At 43.6% G+C, this 20252-nt stretch overlaps 1 protein-coding gene across 2 annotated transcripts in view; it reads left to right on the top strand.

Annotated features, from left to right (window-relative positions):
* Positions 1–20252, top strand: part of NINL (ninein like) — a 253682-nt gene that overhangs the window by 187369 nt on the left and 46061 nt on the right. For both annotated transcript variants that reach the window (XM_089669816.1, XM_089669815.1), the window contains exons 19-21: positions 2939–3043; positions 7673–7742; positions 13236–13469. In XM_089669816.1, coding sequence (XP_089525942.1) covers positions 2939–3043; positions 7673–7742; positions 13236–13469 — 409 coding nt within the window. The remainder of the gene's footprint in view (positions 1–2938; positions 3044–7672; positions 7743–13235; positions 13470–20252) is intronic.

Genomic DNA, 20252 nt, shown 5'->3' with positions numbered 1-20252 from the left:
TTGATTGACAAGCCCATATGTAGTGGCTTCATAAGTTGACAATGTTGCATCAGCCTACTCATGTGACCAGTTTCTCTGTTTAAAGGATAGTATAACTAAGAATCTATCTTTATAACATAATATCTCAATAATGTTGTATAACCTAAAATCTACTTATGTAACACATATTACCAACTTATAAAACATAAATTAAATACACACAAATAGTATTAGAATATATATTATTTCATACTAATTCTATTTTGGTTCACTTCTGACTCCCATGACATCCTACACCAGAGATCTTCTAACCAGCTATGCCCATCTATTGAAATGTCCTAAATACTCAGTTTCCAGCTAGTTAACTTAACTCCAAATACTCCAACCAAACATTTTAATATTAATTATGATTAATCATAAAAACCAAGTATTTTTCAAGCTTGCCATAAATATAATATAATTCCTATACGTGCCGAATTATGAATTTGGAATTAATGTTTAACACTGCCATTTATGCAACAGTGGATTTGTAATGTGTTGGGGGAAGAGTGAATTTGTGTACTTATGTATGTGTTTTTTTGTACAGGTGCTGAATTTTTTACAATAGCTGACATCCATGATTTGCCGGTATTATTACTGTCATAGCTCACATTGGGCCTGTTTTTGTCATGTGTTTTCACTCTTAAATAAGAACAGTGTGCTGCCCACTTTCACAGTTCGGCTGTTTGATTCCACTAAAATCTGAATTTTGTAATCTGATGAACAGCTATGAACAGAGCAAACTGGGTACCAAAAAGTAAACAATCTCCTATAATCCTGTATAATAAATCCTGTATAATAGTAATATTCTGTTGGAAACTGGTTGTAAGGTTGCCTGCAGCGGTTTTTCTGTCATACAAGGAATCAGATGTGTCACTTTTTGCAAGTAGGACACCATATTTACTTTTTAAAATTTTTATTATGGAGAATTATGGAGAATCCATTGAAGAAGGCCATAGCCATCATTTGGCTTTATAACTAATGGTGCAGTATGGGAATTTATGTTGAGAATGTCTTTACACTGGAGTCCATGTGGGATATAAAGCTGGCTCACTTTATAAATTATAATGTGTTTGTACAATATTAGAGAAATTTTATCAAATTTACTGGTTATGGGCAGAATTGAATGGAATTGGCTGTTTAGATTAACTACTACTGTATGTTGTGTGAGAACCTACCTAAAGGTGATTGTTGAGAATATACAGCCAATATATAAACCAGTGGTTCAGTATGACATCCATGTAAAATTGAAAGTCCAGATTTTGTTAAAGTGGAACTTTACCCATAACAACACAATGAAGAATAATGTTCTTTAGCAGGGAATATACATTCCACATTAATAATTATGCTACAAAAATTAGTGTGTGGTGTAAATTGTCTCCACAATTGCTCCTTTTTCTTCTTGCTGGAGGCTGCCATTTTACTGTAGTCCAGAGCCCCTGAGCAGCAGTAAATCTTTAGGTTGTCAGCAGATTGGCCTCTAGATTTTTGGCAGTGCCAAAAAATAGAGAGCAACTGAGCATGTGCAGAGCAGGGTGAGACAGTGTATTTCTGTATATTAAACAGTATAGACGCTTATTTTTAAAGATGTTTTACATAGCTATACCTTCAAAAGGGGCCAGCCTGTGAAGATCTAGCAGGACTTAATTTTCTGACTAAAGTTCCATTTTAAAGGTGTCTTTCAAGTATAGAGGATGACCTCTTCTGAAATCCTAATTCCCTGGATGTCATAATGGTCCAGCAGCTTCAGTTTTTCTTAAATTACTGATCTGAAACAATTGTGTAGGGAAGAGGGGGTCTGACTTCACTCTGGCTTTACTGATCTGCATACTTTTTCCCAGTGTTTACATTTTAAAACTAGACAAAGCCAGGGAACTATCATTTTCAGAAGGTCTGTAATGACAGCCATGATTTTTTCTTTTCTCGGAACAGGTGACCGTTTAAATTAGACCTGATCTGTTTTAGTTTTAGAGTTTTAGGTCATATATGATGGCTTGTAGCTAATGCTATGTATTACCTTCCTCTTACAGAAAACCCTGGAAGCTGTGCCCAATGAAAGATATGCAGAGAAATAGCCAATATTGTAGCCTGTGGGCTCCCTGCAGCTATCTCTACCCATTATTAACTTACCATGCCTTATTTTATACTTTGTCTTTTTATAGACCTGGTTATCTTAGTAGAGGCAGGACTTTACATCCTCATGTCAGAGCCTCCAGCAAGGAGATCATTGGGCAGCACAGTAGTAACACCACCAAATCTCTCTCCATATCCCCTGAGACTAGCATATAGTGTAATGCCTGGTACACACTAGAAGTTTTTTTTCGTTCAAACCAGATGGCTGAACAAAAAAGGAGAGTTCGCTGTACTAACAAAAGTGATGCTAGTGCAGCAATTTTTTTTCTCCACAGTGCTATTCTATTCTGACAGAGGGCCTCAACTCCCTCTCCCCTTCCCACCAGAAGACACTGCTCAGAGTCAATGGCTGTAAGTTCTGTTCATATGCGGGTCGGATGCTGGTTTTCCAGCATCCCCTTTCGACAGAAGCCAGTCGTGAGACAGGCTTTTTTAGAGCATACAGCTGTGCACGTGGGCCGAATGTCGTCTGGATCCTGCTGAATCGGACGATTTTCAGCCCATATGTATAAGGCTTTAGGGGTCTCCAGCTGCAGATAACTATGAGAGTGTCTAGACACCCTCGCCTACCAGGATGTGCACTGCTGTTTTTCAGGAGGAATTCAAAACAGAAGATGTTTTTTACAGGGCACTGTTTAGGCACATTTTATATTTTTAATGTTCTCTATACAATAGCAGACCTTTACTTTTTGAGTTCAAGTCCTCTTTAATTCTTTTCAACCATTATTACACTTTCTGTGCATATCTAGTGATGATGATGTTTATGTTCTGCTTTGTCTTTGCATAGGATGGAGCTGACTAGACTTTCTGAAGATAACACATTTCTCAGGAACAAAGCAGAGCGGCTCCAACAAGAGATTATTCATTCGGATGACTCCAGCAAGAAATACAGGTTATAATAACTCTATATTGCTATGACACACATATCAGAAGGGTAATAGAAATGGGCAGCATCCCCCTAACAAACAACCATTTCATTGCTGTAACTACATTTAGCAAACTAAAATCTTTGTTGCTATGCTGGGTTTGTTTTTCAAGACTATTACTTAGTTGTTGATTTTCATAAGGAATTTAGGAAACACATTTCTTGTAATACGCTGCTCAAAAAAATTAAAGGAACACTTTGAAAACACATCGTATCTCAATGGGGAAAAAATATCATGCTGGATATCTATACTGATATGGACTGAGTAATGTGTTAGGAACTTAAGAATGCCCCATCGTTTGATGGAAATGAAAATTATTAACCTACAGAGGACTGAATTCAAAGACCCTGAAAATCAAAGTGCAAAAATGGTGCAGCAGGCTAGTCCATTTTGCTGAAATTTCATTGCAGCAACTCAAAATGGTACTCAGTAATGTGTACGTGCTTGTATGCATGCCTGACAATGTCAGGGCATGCTCCTAATGTGACGACAGATGGTGTCCTTTGGTATTTCCTCCGGCGGCGTTGGATGGACCGAAACATGGTATGCCAGAGATGTTCTATTGGAGTTAGGTCAGGCAAGCATGGGGGCCATTCAATGGTATCAATTCCTTCATCCTCTAGGAACTGCCTGCATACTCTCGCCACATGAGGCGGGGCATTGTCGTGCACCAGGAGGAACCCAGGACCCACTGCACCACTGTAGGGTCTGATAATGGGTCCAAGGATTTCATTCCAATACCTAATGGCAGTCAAGGTGCCAATGTATAGCCTCTAGAGGTCTGTGCGTCTCTCCATGGATATTTCTCCCCAGACCATCACTAACCCACCACCAAGATGGTAATGCTGAACGGAGTTACAGGCAGCATAACGTTCTCCATGGCTTCTCCAGACCCTTTCATGTCTGTCACGTGTTCAGGGTGAACCTGCACTTATCTGTGAAAAACACAGGGCGCCAGTGGAGGACCTGCCAATTCTGGTGTTCAATGGCAAATGCCAATTGAGCTCTCTGGTGCCGGGCAGTGAGCACAGGGCCCACTAGAGGATGTTCAGCCCTCAGGCCACCCTCATGAAGTCTGTTTCTGATTGTTTGGTCAAAGACATTCACACCAGTGGCCTGCTGGAGGTCATTTTGTAGGGCTCTGGCAGTGCTCGTCCTGTTCCTCCTTGCACAAAGGAGCAGATACCAGTCCTGCTGATGGATTAAGGACCTTCTATGGCCCTGTCTAGCTCTCCTAGAGTAACTGCCTGTCTCCTGGGATCTCCTTCATGCTCTTGAAACTTTGCTGGGAGACACAGCAAACCTTCTGGCTATGGCACGTATTGATGTGCCATCTTGAAGAAGTTGGACTGCCTGTGCAACCTCCTGTAGGGTCCAGGTATCGCCTCATGCTATCAGTAGTGACTCTGACCCTAGCCAAATGCAAAACTAATGAAAAAAAAGTCAGAAAAGATGAGTAGGGAAAAAAAGGTCAATGGTCTCCACTTTTAAAACTATTCCTGTTTTGGGGGTTGTCTCATTGTTGCCCATCTAGTGCACCTCTTGTTAATTTCAATAACACCAAAGCAGCTGAAACTGATTAACAACCCCCTCTGCTACTTAACTGACCAGATCAATATCCCAGGATTTTAGGTGACTTGATTCTATACTCTGATTAAAAAGTGTTCCTTTAATTTATTTGAGCAGTGTATATGTATTTGTGTATTCTTCATTTTCTTAGTTATATTTGTCATCTTTTGTATTCTTTAACGCTGTTCTTGACACATTATTATTTTGCGGTGTCCTGGCATTGCAATATTTATTGGTTTTGAAGGCTAAACACATGCTAAAAGTTTGGACCCTGTCATGGGAGGACTCCAGCTGCTAGAAGTAGTGGTGCTTGCACTATCTAGTATAGAAGATAAAGAGAAAAGAAAAGATGGGTGGAATTAAAAAAAGAGGAGAGTAACTAAAATGAGGTTGGACAGGTCTATGCATTATCCCACAATATATAGCATAAGATGCCCAACATGTGTGTTAGCCAGTTCCATAAATGAAATGACTGGAAATGAAAAAGTACACTTTTTATTCATAGGCTTATATATAGATATGCAAGACCACAGTTCATTATTGCATACTATGAACAGGACATTGTCTAATGAAACATGTCTATGGTAAGCAGACTAGAGTTCTTCTGGAATAAGACTATCCTAGTTTACATCTTGCAGCAATATTTTTTTTTTACCTCTGGACGACCCACAAAACAGACCCGGCAGCCTCCTATGTCAAGGTTTTCCATTAATCCGGCAGATGCTAGTTCAAGTGTGCTCTATGGGGGGGCTGGCTCCTCTTTTCCCCGCTGTGGCACGTTCCACTGGAGTTATTAGTTGCTTCTGTACTTTCTGACATCTGTGCTTTGGATTGCAAGGGGTTTCCGGGTCGTCTGTGGCTTTTTGATGTATTTTTTTCCATAGTTGCCGTGTTTGCATCTTCGGATGCTTGTTTTGGCTGCACGGTTTTGCCAGCTGTTTTGACTTCCTTGTTTGCGTCCTTTGTGGTTGTTTGGGTAGTTGGCATGTTTGCCTGGTTGCTTCTTTTGCCTTTTTGTTTGCACACCCCTCGTTGAAGCACTGCTTTGAGACATCTATGTTTGGTTATGGATCATGAAGAAAGGCTGTGTCCATCAATGAATGTAAAAGAAAACAGGCTTTTTTGTTCACCATAAAATCCCTTTCTTTGAGTTCCTTGATGAACACAGCACCCACCCCTCTTGGGAGTTTCTCCTTTGACACTGCTTGTGACTGACTGGAGACCTATAGCAGAAAGGGGCTTTTATACCCAGATAGGATTGCTCATAGGAGGTGCCGAGTTTTTTTTTTCTGCCTAGTGTCTACTCCTGTAGGTGGGGCTATAAAACCCTGTTTGGTTATGGATCATTAAGAAAGGCTGTGTCCGTCAATGAACTCCGAGAAAGGGATTTTATGGTGAGTAACAAAAAATCCCTTTTTTTTTTTAACCACTATAACTTTAACTTTTTTTTTTTAATCAACTTTATTGCTATCACAAGGGATGAACAATGTCCTTTGTAACAGCATGAGCCGTGACAGGTCCTCTTTGTAGAGAGATCTGGGGTCTATTAATGCAGCTGATCAGACACAGACTGGTCTAATCGGCTGCTTCCCTGGATGGTAATGGCCAGGTAAACAAAGTACTAAAACAGAAAGTAACTAAATCCTCGTCACTTCCTGTTTCTGATGTTACACAGTGGGAAGAATGACATCCATTCCTTTTACCGTGTGCCTAGAGATGGTTGCCGCCGGTCTCTCCAATTGCATGGGAGAGCCTAGTAAAGGTGGCAGGGGGGGGGGGGGGTTGCTGCAGCGATGACCGAGATATCACCCTTCCCTTCCGAGGACGTTTATAAACGTACGTCGGATGGGAAGTGGATATTTCAGCTTACCAATCCTTAGATGTGGTGGTTGCAATATTTTTCTTTTTTTTTTTTTAGTCTTTTTTCCCTATGTTTTCACCTGGTGATCTTGCCAGTAACACACATCCTGTAATAGCGTGCTACCATTCTGGATGAAGGAGCTCAGGGGGCACCTTTGGATAGCAGCATTGTTAATCTGAGGGTAGGGGCATGCTAGATGTACTATCAGATTTAGATACACTAACAAATTGAAGCTAAACTTCAGCTAAGATTTGACAAGCAGTTACAGCAGCAGTTTTTTCTTTTGGGACAAATGTTTTACATAAATAGAAATTGATCATTGTAAGCACCCCTGTCAGCAGTAAAATGATTTGTCTCAACCTTGCAACTGCTACATCAGCAGAACAGCTAATTCTGGTGAATAAAAACAAGCTTACTGGCTAGATCACTAGTTGAAAAGTAAAGGAAAGAGAGTCTAAAAAAGAAAATTAATGCAGCCATCACATCTAAGAATTGGTAACCTGCAATATAATAAATGTTTGTTTTGAGTTTATTATTGCTGTAAATGTGCATTATGCATCAGCAGCAAAGCCCCGCTCAGGTGAGAAGAAAGCCGTGCAGACAGAGGGAGGCCTTTTAATTTCCCCTTTTAGTGGTACTTAAAAGGCTAGACCCCTTTTACACTGGTGGGTGTTTGCTGTGCTAAAGCACACCTTTCCAGTGTGACAAAAGCTCATGAAATAATTCCCCTTTAAACACTATGTAACTGTTCACCGTGCTGCACTTTTTTGATGACAGTCGTGCTTGCTGCATCTTTGGTGCACTTTTCAAAAGCACGCCAAAAACACATCTTCCGTTCTAAGATTACTGGGTACACATAAAATATACACCTTTCACCTTTCCATCTTTGATTTTGAATCACATGACCATATTTCACTGTTGCATTCTCAGAGTCAGGAAATCAGAAAGCGCACCAAAAATGCATTAAAAGCATGTTAAAAATGCAATACACATTTTGTTAAAAACCATACCATGTATTTAAGTGCTCCAATGAGAGAGGTCCCTTACACTTGACATACCGTTCCCTGCACAACGTTACTGATATTTAATTCATATTTTATTTATTGTCTATTGCTTAAGACTTTAGTGCTGCTGATATTGATTGTGTTTTATTTCCTTCACTCAGAACTCAGGTTGAGGAGTTGAAGAAAGAAACAGAGTGCCTGCATTCCAAACTGGAACAATTAAGCAAACAGGTAAAGAACACAAGCTAATCATCGGTTTCAAAATTGTAATACTTTCACCTATAATTGATTTTATCTGTATATTTTTTGGTGGACACAACAGACCACTAGGGTATACAGTATATACCCTGCAACAAGTATGAATACTCTGGAGTAAAAATCAGCACAGTATGTGCCTGCCTGCTCTGCGCAGAAAGTCATGGATCAATTTAGTTTTAGTTTTCCAAATGGAGTATTTGTACTTACAACACTATATCTGTTGCAGGTGGCCAGTCTTGCTGATATATATACAGTTGTGTTCAAAATAATAGCAGTCAGACATCACTAACCTGATCAATTACTGTTTTTGGTAGAAATTATATTTCTACATGGCAAATAATTTACTAGCAGGTGTAGTAGAGTAATAGAATTCCAACAGACCCAACAGTCATGACATGCATGCTGCTGATTCTGTGTAATTGAATCACTAATTGAAAGGGGCATGTTCAAAATAATAGCAGTGTGGAGTTCTATTAGTGAGGTCATTCATTCTTTGAAAAACAGGTGGCAATAATTGCCCTTATTTAAGGAAGGAAGGCAGCAAATGTTGTACATGCTGGTTACAGTGCAATTCTCTCTGAAATTCTGAGGAAAATGGGTCGTTCCAGACATTGTTCAGAAGAACAGCGTACCTTAATTAAAAAGTTGATTGGAGAGGGGAAAACATATAAAGAAGTGCTGAAAATGATAGGCTGCTCAGCTAAAATGATCGCTAATGCTTTAAAATGGCAACCAAAACCTGAAAGACATGGAAGAAAGCGAAAAACTACCATTCGAATGGATAGAAGAATAGCCAAAATGGCAAGGACTCGGCCAACAATCAGCTCCAGGAAGATCAAAGAAGGTGTAAAGTTACCTGTGAGTACTGTTACAATTAGAAGACGCCTATGTGAAGCCAAGCTATCTGCAAGAAGCCCCCGCAAAGTCCCACTGTTGAAAAAAAGACGTGCTGAAGAGGTTACAATTTGCCAAAGAGCACATTGACTGGCCTAAAGAGAAATGGTGCAACATTTTGTGGACTGATGAAAGTAAGATTGTTCTTTTTGGGTCTAATGGCCGGAGACAGTTTGTCAGACGACCCCCAAACACTGAATTCAAGCCACAGTACACTGTGAAGACAGTGAAGCATGGTTGCGCAAGCATCATGATATGGGGATGTTTCTCATACTACGGTGTTGGGCCTATTTATCACATACCAGGGATCAGGGATCAGTTTGAATACATCCGAATACATGAAGAGGTCATGCTGCCTTATGCTGAAGAGGAAATGCCCTTGAAATGGGTGTTCCAACAAGACAACGACCCCAAACACACCAGTAAACGTGCAACATCTTGGTTCCAGACCACTAAGATTGAGGTTATGGAGTGGCCAGCCCAATCCCCGGATCTTAATCCAATAGAAAACTTGTGGGGTGACATCAAAAATGCAGTTTCTGAGGCAAAACCAAGAAATAGAGAAGAACTGTGGAATGTAGTCCAAACATCCTGGGCTGGAATACCTGTTCACAGGTGCCAGAAGTTGGTGACTCCATGCAACACAGATGTACAGCAGTTCTCAGAAACAGTGCTTATACAACTAAATATTCATTAAGTGATTCAAAGGAAAGCAAAATCTTCAAACATTTTTCAGTTTATATAGTGAATGTTTGAGTTTGTAAAGAAGAATACAAACACTGCTATGTTTTTGAACAGTCTAATATTCACTTTTCTTCAATTTGTTTAGAGGAAAAACACAAATTTTATATATTTTTCTTCATGTTTTGATTGGAATAGAATGTGTAGTGTTCCCAATGCATTTGTGTGTATGGAAATAAAAGCAATTAGAAGGATTTTGAGCTTTATTCACTTTTTTCAACACACATATTATTTTGAACACAACTGTATATATGGGCGCACAGTGGCTTAGTGGTTAGCACGTCAGCCTTGCAGTAAATGGGTCATGGGTTCGATTCCCAACCATGGCACCTCCTGCATGGAGTTTGCATGTTCTCCCTATGCTTGCATAGGTTTCCTCTGGGTGCTCCTGGTTCCTCCCACACTCCAAAGACATGCTGGTAGGTTAATTGTATCCTGTCTAAATTGGCCCTAATATGTGTATGTATGAATGTAAGTTAGGGACCTTAGATTGTAACACCTTGAGGGTTAGGGACTGATGTGAATGTTCACTATATATGTGTAAAGCGCTGCGTAAATTGACAGCGCTATATAAGTACCTGAAATAAAATTTAAAAATTTTTTTTTTGGGGGGGGGGGGGGTTCTTATTCGCTGCTTTTCCATCTGGAATTGGTTTTTGGACACCCCCAGTCATCTTCTGTGTTCATCAGTGAACATTTGGAAAAAATAGTTTTTTTTTTGCACAAAACATTTTGTTATTGTTGATGATTATACTGATGATTGTACTGAAGTCGATCGATAGATGCCTGCTTTTAGATGGATCAAAATTTGTCCGGTTTCTGCAAATGCATAAGCTTTACTATCTTCCTACAACAGTGACTGTACCTCCAGCACTGAATGTATGTAATGGCAAGGGGTGCTGGAGTGTGCTGGAAGGTCTGTTCTCCTGGCTGCTGGGGGATTTATTGTCACTGGAGGGGATCTATTTTTGTGTGGCATTCTATTGTTGCTGGGGGGCCTATGGTTGCTGGAAAGGATCTACTGTTGGGGCAGAGGTCTGTTGTTGCTGGCTGATAGAGAGTCTATTGATGATGGCTAATGGGAGATCTGTTGTTGCTGCTGGGGTCTGTTGTTGCTAGGGTGGTATTTTGTTGTGGGGGTCCATTGTTGCTGGGGGAATCTACCATTGCTGGGGGGTATTGCTTTTATTGTTATCATTAACAAATTCCATACAAGTTACTTAGCACCACAAAATGATACTTGGCTATGTATTCTCTTTAAGGAGTGGTACCTGGAGGCGGGAAAGGGGTGTAACCAAGGGACTGTGCTTGAAAGTATAGGTATGGGGGGGCAGAGACAAGAAGTGACTCAGAAGGGGGGAGTTCCTGCACCTATCCTTTGAGAAAAAAAAAGCCCAGGCAACAAAAGACAGTCAGATGAATTGAATGGGCCCCATCAACTGTGAAATTGATTAAACTGGCTCTGTAGACTGTGTGCTCCAAATCTTTCTGCAAATGTAAATAACCCATGTTCATTAAGTGCTATGAACACTGAATTTCATTAAAAAAAATTTAAAAAATGTATTGGTGGCAGGGGCGGACTGACAACTCATGGGGCCCCCAGGCAATAGGGGATCATGGGACCCCTGTGTCCTTGCCCAAACTCAAAAAAGCCTATGAAAAAGGTACCAGGGGCATCTCATGGGGCCCCCTACTGACCCCGGGCCCTCGTGCAGTGCCCGAGTTTCCAAATGGTCAGTCCGCCCCTGATTGGTGGGATTACCAACTGAGTAGATGAATCTAGATAAGAGTATTGTCTGCATTATAATGAAGAGGGTAAGACCCTGTTAAAGGGAAACTATAATAGTTTAAGGTCATGGGTTTTTTTTAAATATATTTAACACATTCTATATTTATTGTACATATATTACACACACAGAAGAGTGATTTCTGCACACAATAAGGTGACAAGTGCATGAAGGCAGCACAGAAACTAATAGTCTTTTAAAAAAAAACGCACTCACAGGTCTTTGAGCAAGAGTTACAATGTACCATTCAGAACAGCCTTACTAAGTGTCTAGCATTCTGTGGGGCACAGCCTGCCTTTTTGAGATATATACAGTATACACACACACACACACACTGTATATACTCTTTTCTACTATAAAAAGGCAAATGATACTCTTATAGCTTTTTAAGAGACGCCTCAGTGAATGCTGTTTCCTTTATGACAGCTTGTTGGAAAGAAAACTCATGCTGATCTGAATTAAGGGCTTGTTTACACTTGGGTCCGAGGGTAAACATAGGTGATTGAACCATGGTTTAACTGCCCCCTCCTTAAAGTGGAACTAAACTCTCTCGATCAACTTTAACTATTTTGAATCCATATGCTGCTAGCATTAGTAAATAGATAGGAAGGTATGTTATATCTACTTGTAAAAAATAAAAATCTCTTTAGTTGCTTCCTGGTTTCTGTCTTGGGCCAAAATGATGGCACGCATACCATGAGTGTTCATGGACATTTTTTACTTCCATCTAGAGGAAGGTCTTTATCAGCTAATCACACCCTCCTGCCTGCATGCCTGATCTAGGGGAAGATGGATTCCAGGAAGTAAATACTACGTGAATCAACTGCCCTTACTCAAGATGGCTGTGGCTAGAAATGAAAAGCATCCCCTAGCATTTCTAGCCACAACCATCTTTAGTAAGGGCAGTTGACACATATAGTATTTACTTCCTGGAAGCCAGTTTATTAACAAAATAAAACATAGAGACATAGATGGATGCTTGAGGTTGGTTTGAATGAAAAAAATGAAATAACATTTTTAATTTGTGCTTCTCAGTTACAGATGAGCTCCATGCTAAGCTGCAAAGTCAGCTAGACAGGATCGTACACGTTCCGTTGGCAGATACTGTGCTTTTGTGTCTGGCACAAAAATGAAACCCTTTTGTCAATTGAATGGGACTGTCAAGTGAATGCAATGTACGGAGTTGCGAGCTTTTAAGCATTAAAATGGGCACTCAAAAATCTCCCCTCCCAACTTTGTCAATTGCCCTCTAAAAAGTAATACACTGCAAATTGCATTTCAAAGGGGCAGCAAGGGCTGCCACAAATGATTAACTGAGGGAGGAGTCATTGCTAGACTCACTCACATATAAAAATGAATCCTATTTTTTTATTCTTCATGCTCTTTCATTTAACATAGAGGCTGTTGTAAGCTCTTTGTTGCCTCTTCTTTCATGTCACAGCTATATAGCAAACCCTAGATGACAGCTATGAAAGCTCAGTGCAAACATCCACTTTATATGCATTTAATTTTCGTCTTTATCCTTCTTTTCTGCATTGGCTGTAATTTAATTTTTTTTCTGCTAGCTGACCTCTGCTAATAGAATCCTAACCAGACTGACTGTGTTTAATGCCACTTTACCTTCAAAAGTTTGAATTCCTGGCTCAGTTTTCACAACTGCTCTGCAGGGACTGCTGGAGAATTGTGAGATGAGCTGTAAAAGACTTACACCAGCCTCTATGCACATGCACTGTTTTATGGGATAGCAAGCAGAATGGCATGCTTTTTAGGAGGTTTAGAAGAAAATGTAAGACGTGAAAATGAGAGAATGGCTCATCCTGCTGTCTAAAACAACTATATGCAATATTTCATATTTTTAAGCCATTTTATTTATTTAGCCTGAACCCTAATAATTCTATACTAAACCAATATACATGCTCTTTAACTTGCCAGGTTTGGAATGTAAAAACTGCAGGAAGTGTCAACTTTCTGTCTGGAATTGAGAAACCCCATTAATGGCTTGGAGTTTATAAGTATTTATACATTTATTACATTTCTCTTGCAGTACCACGACCAGCAGAATGAGTTTTCACAATCAAATGTACAGCTTGAGGAGACAATTCTTCATCTAAACACCAAACTACAAGAGGTCTCTGAACAGAAGGATAAAGCCAATGTTGTTCTAGAGCAACTGCAGGGAATGATTACTGCTCTGGAAACTGAGAGACACGAGCAACAGATGGTCTGGCAAAGAGAAAAAGAAGAATTAGAACAAGAACTGCAGAAAACCAAACAAGAGGTAAAGTGGAATTATTTGGCATATTTGAAACATGGCAGATGTTCAAATAACAGAGGAGCAGAATAAAGAAAACATTGCTCTGGAATCAGCCATGAAACCTAAGAGACCTAGATTAGGTGCCCACAGATACAATAAGCTAGTATGCACTATAAGGGCCCTTTCACACTGATCAGTTTTTCAGGTAAAAAAAAAGCAGATGAATAATGCATCCCTTTAAATCCTATGGAACTTTTCACACCTGTCCGTTGCTTTTCAGTTATAAGCCCTGCGTACGGCATTCATTATTTTATAGCTAAAAGAAGAAATTGCCAGCTCCTTAATAATTCACTTGTTTTACCACCTTTTGTCTTGTTTTATAAATGAAATATAAAAGAGCACTGACAGCTCATCACCCACAGATGTAAGTACAGTGGGGACTGAGGGGGTAGGGCGGTTGTATGGCGTTCACCTTGTAATGTTTTTCTGAAAAGGTGAACTTACACTTTAAGGGCAAAGGAGAACAAGTAACTACCTGTGCAGTAAAAGGTGTGTTCGTGTGACCTTGTGTAATACCAATTAAATATTGTTTGTGCATTTGAGGCTTTATAACTTATGATTTCCAGGTATTTTACGCAAAGCTAAAGGAAATCTCTCCAAAGTAAGAGAAATTCCCTCTTAGACAGTTATTATTGTAAAAAAGTACCCTATTGAAAAATACTTGGGGTAACTGCTAGTGCAGCCGGTATGTTTCTATGGTAGAAATGGCTTTCTGTTTGTGCCCGTAATTTTCCTGTTTGAACTTGCCACCAGTGTTTGAGTTGGTCTAATGTACGTAAATTTAGGGTGATAGTATTCTGGGGTTTTGTGTACATGAAAATTATTTTCTTGGAGGTAGAATGTAAGACCACCTTTCAAAGGGGCTGTTATGGTCTTTGCACTGATTCAAGTAATTTTATTACCATTATCATTTACGATGATGCTTTCTGCTGCCCATATGGTCCAGTCTCTTTCCTAAAGGAGTATAACTATCAGTACATATGCAGTAAGGTACTGTATCTAGATTTGACAATATAAGCATTACATTGAATATTGCTATTAATAAAGTTAGCCAAAGCTTAGGGTACCTGCACTTGGCAGGGGATTTAGAAAAGGAAAATGTCTGTATAATTATTAACAATAAGGTTTCGAGATAGTTACAAAGTAGAACCAAGACAAGTAAGTTAAATCACCTGTTATCTCTTTTGAGGGAACTTTTTTTTTCTGTTTATTTCAAGTTATGATTGCAGGTGGACTGCAGTGCAGGTAAGGGCAGCGTGGAGCACGAAGGTAGGTTGCTGATTATCACTGTGATACGTGTTAGGAACGTGGCACGTGGTATTTCCACAATCTGCTTCTGTCAGCGCCCTCCCCCTAATTTCAGGTTTTTGATTATTTGCTGTTCAATTCCCTCCTTTGATTCCTTTTGGCCAGTGTTTGACAAACACAGTGAGCCTGACATATAATATGTTATGACTAGAGATGAGCGAAGAAATGAAAAATTCGATTCGACTGATTCGGCGAATTCGTGGACAATATTCGATTCGAGTCGAATAAATTCGCTGTGAATTTAACTTAAAAAAGGGTGTTTCTAGGCTTCAGAGAGACTTAATATTAGTGCAGAACACTGTACCTTTAATTTAAATGCCCTTGGAGTCTGCTGGGGAAGAGAAATAATACTGTCTGTCAGTATGACATGCAGATGAGTGCCGTCGATCTTAGAATCACTGCACACTTCACTCCTTTGGCCAGTCACGGGGCCAAAACCAGTGTTTGGAGCCACAGTGTGGCGGTGGAGGCAGCAGCAATGGGAGGCCATACAGCAACCTATGACAAAATGGAAACCAGCAGGAGCGTGAGGAGACCTGAAAGTGGCACATGGCAGAGTGGGAGCAATGGGAGGCGGTACAGGGACCCAGGTCACACTATGGGCCCAGCAGCAGCGTGACCAGGCGGTACGGGGGCCCATGGCCGATATGGGGCTTGGTGGCACCTATGGAAGGCCTGTAATCTGCCAGCAACCTATGACAAAATGGACAACCGCAGGAGTGTGAGGAGATTTCAAAGTGGCACATGGCAGAGTGGAAGCAATGGGAGGCCGTACAGGAACCCAGGTCACACTGTGGGACCAGCATCAGCGTGAACAGGCGGTACGGGGGCCCATGGCCGATTTGACCTCATTCATCCCATAGTCCTGCCGACTCACGAATAGCGTGGCCTCCTCAAAGGGCCTGAGCAAGCGCAGGTGTCACACATGAGCTGACAATGGCTGACATCTAAGTTACACAGGGAGTACCTTTATCCGCTTTTAACATCAGGAAATCTGTGATGGCCTTTAGCTGTTCGTAAAGGCGGTCTAACATATGTAGGGTTGAATTACACCTTGTTGCAACGTCACAGCATGAGGAGTCGGTACGGGGGCCCATGGCAGATTACATGTCTGGCAGCAGCAATGGGAGGCCCGTAATCTGCCAGCACCCTATGTCAAAAAATTTAACACACCAGCAGTGTGAAGAGACCTGAAAGTGGCACATGGCAGCAGAGTGTGGCGATGGAGACAGCAGCAATGGGAGGCCGTACAGGGACCCATGACAGACTCTGGACTTGGCAGCAGCATGAGGAGGCGGTATATAGGGGCCCATGGCAGATTAGGGGCCTGGCAGCAGCTATGTGAGGCCCGTAATCTGCCTGCACCCTATGTCAAAAAATTTAACACACCAGCAGTGTGAAGAGACCTGAAAGTGGCACATGGCAGCAGAGTGTGGCGATGGAGACAGCAGCAATGGGAGGCCGTACAGGGACCCATGAGAGACTCTAGACTTGGCAGCAGCATGAGGAGGCGGTATATAGGGGCCCATGGCAGATTAGGGGCCTGGCAGCAGCTATGTGAGGCCCGTAATCTGCCTGCACCCTATGTCAAAAAATTAAACACACCAGCAGTGTGAAGAGACCTGAAAGTGGCACATGGCAGCAGAGTGTGGCGATGGAGACAGCAGCAATGGGAGGCCGTACAGGGACCCATGAGAGACTCTAGACTTGGCAGCAGCATGAGGAGGCGGTATATAGGGGCCCATGGCAGATTAGGGGCCTGGCAGCAGCTATGTGAGGCCCGTAATCTGCCTGCACCCTATGTCAAAAAATTTAACACACCAGCAGTGTGAAGAGACCTGAAAGTGGCACATGGCAGCAGAGTGTGGCGATGGAGACAGCAGCAATGGGAGGCCATACAGGGACCCATGACAGACTCTGGACTTGGCAGCAGCATGAGGAGGCGGTATATAGGGGCCCATGGCAGATTAGGGGCCTGGCAGCAGCTATGTGAGGCCCGTAATCTGCCTGCACCCTATGTCAAAAAATTTAACACACCAGCAGTGTGAAGAGACCTGAAAGTGGCACATGGCAGCAGAGTGTGGCGATGGAGACAGCAGCAATGGGAGGCCGTACAGGGACCCATGAGAGACTCTAGACTTGGCAGCAGCATGAGGAGGCGGTATATAGGGGCCCATGGCAGATTAGGGGCCTGGCAGCAGCTATGTGAGGCCCGTAATCTGCCTGCACCCTATGTCAAAAAATTAAACACACCAGCAGTGTGAAGAGACCTGAAAGTGGCACATGGCAGCAGAGTGTGGCGATGGAGACAGCAGCAATGGGAGGCCATACAGGGACCCATGACAGACTCTGGACTTGGCAGCAGCATGAGGAGGCGGTATATAGGGGCCCATGGCAGATTAGGGGCCTGGCAGCAGCTATGTGAGGCCCGTAATCTGCCTGCACCCTATGTCAAAAAATTTAACACACCAGCAGTGTGAAGAGACCTGAAAGTGGCACATGGCAGCAGAGTGTGGCGATGGAGACAGCAGCAATGGGAGGCCGTACAGGGACCCATGAGAGACTCTAGACTTGGCAGCAGCATGAGGAGGCGGTATATAGGGGCCCATGGCAGATTAGGGGCCTGGCAGCAGCTATGTGAGGCCCGTAATCTGCCTGCACCCTATGTCAAAAAATTAAACACACCAGCAGTGTGAAGAGACCTGAAAGTGGCACATGGCAGCAGAGTGTGGCGATGGAGACAGCAGCAATGGGAGGCCGTACAGGGACCCATGAGAGACTCTAGACTTGGCAGCAGCATGAGGAGGCGGTATATAGGGGCCCATGGCAGATTAGGGGCCTGGCAGCAGCTATGTGAGGCCCGTAATCTGCCTGCACCCTATGTCAAAAAATTTAACACACCAGCAGTGTGAAGAGACCTGAAAGTGGCACATGGCAGCAGAGTGTGGCGATGGAGACAGCAGCAATGGGAGGCCGTACAGGGACCCATGAGAGACTCTAGACTTGGCAGCAGCATGAGGAGGCGGTATATAGGGGCCCATGGCAGATTAGGGGCCTGGCAGCAGCTATGTGAGGCCCGTAATCTGCCTGCACCCTATGTCAAAAAATTAAACACACCAGCAGTGTGAAGAGACCTGAAAGTGGCACATGGCAGAGTGTGGCGATGGAGACAGCAGCAATGGGAGGCCGTACAGGGACCCATGAGAGACTCTAGACTTGGCAGCAGCATGAGGAGGCGGTATATAGGGGCCCATGGCAGATTAGGGGCCTGGCAGCAGCTATGTGAGGCCCGTAATCTGCCTGCACCCTATGTCAAAAAATTTAACACACCAGCAGTGTGAAGAGACCTGAAAGTGGCACATGGCAGCAGAGTGTGGCGATGGAGACAGCAGCAATGGGAGGCCGTACAGGGACCCATGAGAGACTCTAGACTTGGCAGCAGCATGAGGAGGCGGTATATAGGGGCCCATGGCAGATTAGGGGCCTGGCAGCAGCTATGTGAGGCCCGTAATCTGCCTGCACCCTATGTCAAAAAATTAAACACACCAGCAGTGTGAAGAGACCTGAAAGTGGCACATGGCAGCAGAGTGTGGCGATGGAGACAGCAGCAATGGGAGGCCATACAGGGACCCATGACAGACTCTGGACTTGGCAGCAGCATGAGGAGGCGGTATATAGGGGCCCATGGCAGATTAGGGGCCTGGCAGCAGCTATGTGAGGCCCGTAATCTGCCTGCACCCTATGTCAAAAAATTTAACACACCAGCAGTGTGAAGAGACCTGAAAGTGGCACATGGCAGCAGAGTGTGGCGATGGAGACAGCAGCAATGGGAGGCCGTACAGGGACCCATGAGAGACTCTAGACTTGGCAGCAGCATGAGGAGGCGGTATATAGGGGCCCATGGCAGATTAGGGGCCTGGCAGCAGCTATGTGAGGCCCGTAATCTGCCTGCACCCTATGTCAAAAAATTAAACACACCAGCAGTGTGAAGAGACCTGAAAGTGGCACATGGCAGAGTGTGGCGATGGAGACAGCAGCAATGGGAGGCCGTACAGGGACCCATGAGAGACTCTAGACTTGGCAGCAGCATGAGGAGGCGGTATATAGGGGCCCCTGGCAGATTAGGGGCCTGGCAGCAGCTATGTGAGGCCCGTAATCTGCCTGCACCCTATGTCAAAAAATTTAACACACCAGCAGTGTGAAGAGACCTGAAAGTGGCACATGGCAGCAGAGTGTGGCGATGGAGACAGCAGCAATGGGAGGCCGTACAGGGACCCATGACAGACTCTGGACTTGGCAGCAGCATGAGGAGGCGGTATATAGGGGCCCATGGCAGATTAGGGGCCTGGCAGCAGCTATGTGAGGCCCGTAATCTGCCTGCACCCTATGTCAAAAAATTTAACACACCAGCAGTGTGAAGAGACCTGAAAGTGGCACATGGCAGCAGAGTGTGGCGATGGAGACAGCAGCAATGGGAGGCCGTACAGGGACCCATGACAGACTCTGGACTTGGCAGCAGCATGAGGAGGCGGTATATAGGGGCCCATGGCAGATTAGGGGCCTGGCAGCAGCTATGTGAGGCCCGTAATCTGCCTGCACCCTATGTCAAAAAATTAAACACACCAGCAGTGTGAAGAGACCTGAAAGTGGCACATGGCAGCAGAGTGTGGCGATGGAGACAGCAGCAATGGGAGGCCGTACAGGGACCCATGAGAGACTCTAGACTTGGCAGCAGCATGAGGAGGCGGTATATAGGGGCCCATGGCAGATTAGGGGCCTGGCAGCAGCTATGTGAGGCCCGTAATCTGCCTGCACCCTATGTCAAAAAATTAAACACACCAGCAGTGTGAAGAGACCTGAAAGTGGCACATGGCAGAGTGTGGCGATGGAGACAGCAGCAATGGGAGGCCGTACAGGGACCCATGAGAGACTCTAGACTTGGCAGCAGCATGAGGAGGCGGTATATAGGGGCCCATGGCAGATTAGGGGCCTGGCAGCAGCTATGTGAGGCCCGTAATCTGCCTGCACCCTATGTCAAAAAATTTAACACACCAGCAGTGTGAAGAGACCTGAAAGTGGCACATGGCAGCAGAGTGTGGCGATGGAGACAGCAGCAATGGGAGGCCGTACAGGGACCCATGAGAGACTCTAGACTTGGCAGCAGCATGAGGAGGCGGTATATAGGGGCCCATGGCAGATTAGGGGCCTGGCAGCAGCTATGTGAGGCCCGTAATCTGCCTGCACCCTATGTCAAAAAATTTAACACACCAGCAGTGTGAAGAGACCTGAAAGTGGCACATGGCAGCAGAGTGTGGCGATGGAGACAGCAGCAATGGGAGGCCGTACAGGGACCCATGAGAGACTCTAGACTTGGCAGCAGCATGAGGAGGCGGTATATAGGGGCCCATGGCAGATTAGGGGCCTGGCAGCAGCTATGTG

The sequence above is a fragment of the Staurois parvus genome, unplaced genomic scaffold (assembly GCF_062004578.1).
Source record: "Staurois parvus isolate SC_StPar_1 unplaced genomic scaffold, SC_StPar_1.0 ptg000081l, whole genome shotgun sequence".
Taxonomy (NCBI): Eukaryota; Metazoa; Chordata; class Amphibia; order Anura; family Ranidae; genus Staurois; species Staurois parvus.
Note: the sequence above shows the minus strand (reverse complement) of the source record. Positions and strands in the feature narration are given on the sequence as shown.